Source organism: Atta colombica, unplaced genomic scaffold (genome assembly GCF_001594045.1).
Source record: "Atta colombica isolate Treedump-2 unplaced genomic scaffold, Acol1.0 scaffold281, whole genome shotgun sequence".
Taxonomy (NCBI): domain Eukaryota; kingdom Metazoa; phylum Arthropoda; class Insecta; order Hymenoptera; family Formicidae; genus Atta; species Atta colombica.
The window spans coordinates 1351004-1358656 of NW_017259383.1; the positions used below are offsets into that span (position 1 = coordinate 1351004).

Here is a 7653-nt window from a genome sequence, read left to right on the forward strand (position 1 = left end):
AGTTATTATTCTACAATGTGCTTTTTGTTTTCTGTTCCTTGCTTTTTGTTATTTTTTTACATCTTGTCTTTTTATCCGACTTTTTGTTTTATGCTGCAAAAGATAAAAGTTAATTCGAATTTCGGAAGAAACAGAATTGTCAATAAAACGATTGCAAAGGGGAGAAAAGCAAGAAACAAGAAATAAAGAGCACATTGTAGAATAAGCTTAATAGTCAGAACTTTTTTAAAATATATTAAAAAATATATTGTCTCTATAGAAGTAATTTTAAATCATTTTAGAGAATTATAAAAATGAAATGCAAATACATATAATACATGTATATAATAAATATAGGTGTAAAGATAGAAGTAAAACTTTCTCATTTTATGGATTTAAATTTCTTGAAAATTCATCGTTTTTTTTTTTTTTAGAATTCTTTAGAATCTCAGGAATGCTATCATAATTCATTGATTTTATTAAAATAAATAGTTTTTGCATTAATAATCAATATATGTATAAAATTGAGGCATTTTTATCTTCAGGCTCTTATGTTGTATTTATTATATTTATTTATTATGCTAGAATACTGTTTAAAAAAATAACAGAAATTTCAAAAAATTTATGGGAGGAGTCGTCCTTTCATAAATTTTTTGAGGAGGAGAAATCCTATTAATTATATTCAGAATCTGATAGTATTAATTTCGGTAATAGTATTAATTTGTAATTAATTAATATTACCTTAATATTCGAACATGACTTTTTACAATGAGACTGATTCGTTGATTAACGTCCGACAATTGCTCGAAGTTTTTGCCACATGAAAGATCCTCGAGTCGAGATATGATCACCTCGATTTGACCACACGCATGAGTGGCAAATATCGCTGCCAATCCGCACGATCCGGCCGTCACTGAGTACATGATATATCCGCACACACAGTGGGCTAGATACACCATTTCATATATCGGACTCGCCTGCGTCTTAAAAAACTTACTGTAAGTTGGATATACGAGTGGTCTAATGGTTTGGTTGTCGACCTTATGTTCGATGCAAAACGGCAGAATTGTGTGATAAATGAAGCCCGCAACATACATGGAAGTCGCGCTGATCATGGATAGTCTTCTACCGGTGGTGGCATACTTCAGCATCAATTCGCGATCTGAACTGAATTTTGCCTGTCACAATTGCAAGCAACTAAATTTGTCGAAAGAAATAAGTGACAAAATAATTATTATTTATCATAAAAATTGATGGATAAAATGGATAAAATTATTTCAAAAACGAGATTTGTTTTAATGCGAGAACATGGAAATTCGTTTTACGTGAACATGGAAAAATATCGCAGGCTTTGAAATTAGATTTATCTAGATTTTGTCGATATAATACAGTTTGAAATGCAATAATAAATTTGATTAAATTTAACAATAAGCATTTAACAATATGAAATAAATGGACGTTTATATGAAGTTGACAAAATATCGGATTACTTGAAAAACAAGATTACAGCCCAGAATGTACTGTATAGACAGAATGTGCAGCAATATCGCTCCAATAACGCTGCAATATTGCTGCAACATGCATTGTTATAATGTTGTAGCATTGTTGCAACTTTTGTGCTGTAGGGGAAATGGTTTCTCATGTCGCGCATTTTTTGAACTCGCAAGAGAAAAAATGAGTTGTTATTTATCATCATTACGCTGATAAAGTTTGTCTATTGATCCTGTAACACACTTTACGTATTAACAACACCGACCTGCCACCAGTCACTCTTCACATGCTCGATGCAGCGCAATATCTTGGGTCGACGTATCACGAGAACGCAATACTTCATCATTGCAGTAGTGCAGAAGCCTAGCAGCCCGAAAAGCTTCAGTCTTATGTTGAGATCCTTCTGATCGTAGATCATATGCAGAATACAGGGCACTATCGCGAAGGCTAATGCAGAATTACACACCACGATCGCTATTTTGGGTGCATATCGCTCAATTCCGCGAATCGCAATAGGCCAGATGCCGATTGAGCCGAGGATCAAGTTACCGGGTTTAAAGATGTACTGTATGTCCCGTTGATAATTAGCGTTCGATGATGTCACATACTCATCCTGTGAACTTTCCATGTTCGCAATGACAGGTTCCGCTGAAGACTGCACGAGGTGAACGCGCGGCATTGATTGCAAGGTCGCCGGACATGCGCTTGCGCTTCTGTTACAGACATCCTTCCACTTTGTCGACACAGTCTGACAGATCGCGTGATTGATGGAAGAATGTATAATCGTGTCTACCTTACAATGGTTTTATATCAAAAAGTTTCTTTCCCTATTCACTTAAATTATCTATTTTTAATCGGCAATTTAAGAAACTAAAGAAATTAAAATAAAAAAATGAAATATGTTAAGAAATTAATTTAACATTACCTGTTTTATTCAATCGTCAAAGTTAAATTATTTGTATTAGCACACATTATAAAAAATATAAAATTTGAGATTGATAATATGTAAGTAATCAACAATAATAGTAAGGTAGGGAAAGTGAAGACATCTGTTGCCTGCTTCAATCCTATCAAATTTTAAATAGCACATATAATTTTATTATTCATTGAGAGTTATTGAATTTTTTATTCTTTAGTATATAGGGTGAATCAGAGTCATTGAACCAACTTTTTATCCTATGAGAAAATTATCGATATCTTTATACCTAATTGGATTATAACATGCATGCATAATTTCTCACAGAGAAAAAAGCTGGTTCAATGATTCTAGTTCACCCTGTATGTTAATTAGCGTATCACTATACAATAGTATTCGAGACATATGAATAGAGAACTTTATTAAACGCACTCTTGTAAAATTTCTTCCTTTTGCCGCAAATCTGAAATAAGTTAATAATTTGTGATAACTCAATAATAAAAAATGTTAGGAACATTTTTGAAAATGACTTTGTAGGGAAAATTAAAAAATTTTTAATTCGAAAGTTGAAGTTTTGAAGTTTTTTTTGATAAGCTCATAAAGTAAAAAGAAAATTTCCCATTTTATTTAGATTTTATATGCAAAAATTATCAAACTCACAGAAACTCAAAAGACATAGTAAATAAGGATTTTGAAAATAGGGATTTTGTAAATAGGGATTTTAAGTTTCAAAACTCTTGTTTTTAAATTTAAATTTTGTTTATTTTTAATGAAGTTACATTAGCTTGAATTTTAAAGTTCGTAACATTACGTTTTTGTTCCAATTTTATATATATAGAGTTAGTATGTGTGCAAAAATAACATGACTAGGCTGATATACATTCTAGAGAACACGAATGTCTGAAAGATATCTAAAAGACGTCTTGAACTAAACATTTTTAAGACTTTTCCAAAAGACGTTTTTTAGACATCTTTCAAACATTTTCGAAAGATACATAATATCGAATGCATGACATGGTCAATCTAAATATAATATGTAATCTAAAAATAATCTTAAAAATATTGGATGTCAATTAATTTGGCATATTTTGTATTATCTACAACTACATTTATCTACAACTATAATTATACGAAACTGTTTGAAAACGCGTTGACAAGAGAAAGATTACAAGGCAATTCGAATTACTTGATAAATTGATATATAAATGTGATATTACACTTAATATATATTTTTTGAATAATGATTTATTATCTGTCATAATTTGTTGTTGAAAATATGTATTAAGTATGATATCATTCACATACTAATTTATCACGTAATTCCAACTTTTGCTCCGTACACTTCCTCTTATCAACGCATTTTCGTATAAGTCTTATTTTCATTTTTTAGACAAATGTTTGAAGCAAATCTTAAGCATATTTGTAAAACCTCATAAAAATAATTCTGTAAAACATCATAAAGGACAAATCTGTAAGACATCATAAGGATAATGTCTGTAAGATGTCATAAATCGATGCATAAGACATCTTAAAGACATCATTGTGATATTAAACAAAAATATATCTCATGAATTTTAGGATGTCTTTATGATATCTTACGAGATTTCTAATGTCTCAATATTTTCTGGGATATAATAGCGTGTTTATATTTTACGTATTGTCTGACATGCAACGGTACTGCCTATTGAAATGGAGTTGAGCTCACCTGTTGCATTTATCTTCTTATCTTTTTCATATAATACAGTGGAAAGATAATAATTAAATAAATTATATGAATCTATGTGATAATATTAACATCAGTACCACAAATTAATTAAACTAGAAAAATTAATTTTTTACTACATTATCAATTATTTAATGGTAGAATAAATGTTTTCAATTACAATTTAAAAAACTTTATTCATAAATTGAATTGAAAATTATTAAATTTTTTAACAACAATTTTTAGTTTCTAATATCGATAAATTATTGCGAAATTTTAAATGAATTGTTTACACCGATTGTTATATTTTACTTTATTATTTTTATGTGATTTCTTACAATGGCAGTGATCTGATTATGAACGTTGTTCGGGCATTGTTTGAATCTTTCACCAGCTAATTAATCTTCTAATCGTGACATAAGACATAAGTATTTGGATTTGGCTACATGCATAAGTAACAAATAAAGCGGCCAATGCGCAGGCATTAACTGTTACTGAGTATATAATATATCGACACATACATGAGCCACATACACGATTTCGTATATTGGGCTAATAATTTGTGATTTGGATTAAATTTACTATAGATCGGATATACGAGCGGTCTGATGGTTTGAGTGCCGATTTTGTATTCAATATAGAACGGTAGAATAACGGTAGAATAAGTAAAATTTCAGATTTTGTATCTCTGTTGTTCCTTCGGAAACTATCCCTAACCCTATGAGGCTTAAGAGTGAAGTATCCTTCATCGTGAATTAGTCGATACTCCTACAATCGAGAGCATATAATTTGTAACATCAAAATATAAAATTTCAGATTTTGTAATTGTATTTTACTCTTGAGCCTATTGGGGGTAATTTCCGAAAGAACGGTGGAAGTATAAAATCTGAAACTTTACATTTCGATGTACAAATCATAAATTCTTGATTGTAAGAGTATTGACCGATTCTGTTCATAGCGAAGAGTACTTTACTCTTGGGTCGGGAGTAATTTCCGAAGGAACGGAGGGTACAAAATCTGAAACTTACTTTGATGATAGAAATTATAGTTTCTCAGTTTTGAGAATATCGACTGATTCTGTTCATGATGAAGGGTACTTTAGTTTTGAATCTAAATCTAGGGGTTTCTAAAGGAGCAGCAAGAGTTCAAAATCTGAAATTTTTTATTTTGATGTTACAAATACTCTATTGATTGTAGGAGTATCGACTGATTTTGTTCACGGCGAAAGATACTTTAATCTTGAGCACAATAGGATTAAGTTTAATCGGAGGTTGGTTTTCAAAGACTGGATTAATATATTAACTTTTTCTTGCTGATATAAATTGCTGGTATAAATTCAGTTCTTTTCATTTGTACCTTTGTTTCTTTTTTTTTATGTGGTCCTGCTAGCTTAACATTAAACTAGCAGCGCCACTTTTTTTTTTTTTCAAAACAATACAGGATACAAAATTTTTATTGGTGGTACAAATTAGTACAAAATGAATACAACAAAATTAAATAGGTCCGGATTCTGCTCATTTGGTCTTGCTAATACTTAATAGAGGTAACGGCACCAGTGGAGTAAGAAAAGTGAAGACGTGCACATCTGATATGAATTTAAATGTTTTATTCTGTCAGTAATATGAGTAATATCCTACATTACATTTATACGAAAATTTTCTTCTATGCTTAAACTAATAAACTAGATTAAATTAAAAATATTTTTTAACATATATCACATTATAATTTATATGACTAATGTCCGTAGGAAGCTCAAGTACGCCAGGCTAGTTTGCAGTACCTAAAAAAATATTAAAGATTATATTACTATAAAAAAGATTATATTATTATGATGATATTTCTGCAGCCAATTAGATTTTTGCAACTTTTAGATTGAATCTATTGCTACGTTTGTTATATAATAATATTATCAAATAATTTTAAAGATATTGATATTTTTCGTAGAATTATTATAAATTTCGTTTTAAAATTGAAAGAATGGAAATCACATGATAGAAATGAAATTAATAAATGTACGTAATGTGCCTCACACTTCTAAAAGATTTTAATGACAGGTCTATCATTCTACCAGCAGTAAGTTTTATAGGGTGGCTGGACATTGCTATTATCAATATAAGACTGCGAGCTGATATTGGCGATAATTGATACCAATTAATCATGTAGCATATCGATCCAATCTGAGTGCTCTGCAAAATCATGAGTCGCGAATGATTACTCAGTTATGATTATCAGTTATGATTCATTATATATAACGAAATCAAACGTAACATGTCTGAAAAATGAAAAAACAGTATACCTTTTCTATAAGAAGCTCACCGATGTAACATAATATGTAAATATTGAAACAGAATGACACAAGGAGAAGAGAAAAAGTTGCGAAACTAAATCTGTCGTCCGCTGTCCAGTCCTATCAAATTTTAAATAGCACATATAATTTGGTAATTATTTTAAGAATTATTGAATTCTTTTTTCCTTTAGTATATGTTAACGCACCGCTATACAATAGTATTCGAGTAGACATATCGTGCACACAGAACTAGTGAACTCTACTAAACACACTTCTTGTAAAACTTCTTCTACTTTCGTCGCAAATCTGGAATAAGTTTCTAGTTTATATGAGAGAGAATGTATTGCTTCACTTATTCTAATTATAAGTTGTATTGAGTTGAAACAAAAGTTATGCAACGTTATTTTATTTATATCCTGTCTACATGTTTTTACCAAAATTTGACAACTGTATACCGTTAAATACCGTTTGATAAAGCAAAGTCATTTTTAAGAATTTGTTTTTTAAATTTGCATTACGATCATTTTCGACAAAAATATGAATAATCAAAATAATCAAAAAAAAAAATTCTCTTTTTATTTATTTAACCCATAATAATTCAATAAAAAATGTTAGGAACATTTTTAAAATTTTGTAGGGAAAATTTAAAATTTTTAGGTTCGAAAATTGAAGTTTTAAAGTTTTTTTGACTACGTGATAAACTCATAAAGTGAAAAGAAAGTTTCCTATTTTGTCTAGATTTGTATATATCAAAATTATCAAATTTACAGAAACTCAAAAAACATAATAACCTTTCAAAAGTAGAGATTTTAAACTTCAAAATTCTGTTTTTAAATTTAAATTTCATTTATTTTTGATAAAGTTAGCGTTACGCTTTTGTTCCAACTCAATATATATTCAGAGTTAGTATACGGTGCAAAGCTGATGTACATATAATAGTGTATGGTTATAGTCTGCATATTATATGACACGCAACAGTATTGCCTATTGGAATGGATTAGAAAATAATTGAGCTCACCTGTTGCATTTATCTTCTTATCTTTTTCACATATAATACAGTGTATACAACAATAATAATTAAATAAATTATATAAATTTATGTAGTGATATTAACAATGGTATTACAAATTAAACTAGAAAATTTTTTCTTTTATGTTTATCAACTACTACTTATTGTAGAATAAATGTGTTCTGAATTAAACAAATATTGTTTATGAATTGAGTTAAACTTTCGAAATAATTTATCGAAATTAAAAATTAAAAATTATTATTAAAAAT

At 29.2% G+C, this 7653-nt stretch overlaps 1 protein-coding gene across 1 annotated transcript in view; it reads right to left on the bottom strand.

Moving 5' to 3' along the window:
* Window positions 1-7653, bottom strand: part of LOC108689888 — a 23973-nt gene that overhangs the window by 3809 nt on the left and 12511 nt on the right. Inside the window, 2 exon segments of the mRNA XM_018196843.1 lie at window positions 721-1157; window positions 1736-2263. Coding sequence (XP_018052332.1) covers window positions 721-1157; window positions 1736-2263 — 965 coding nt within the window.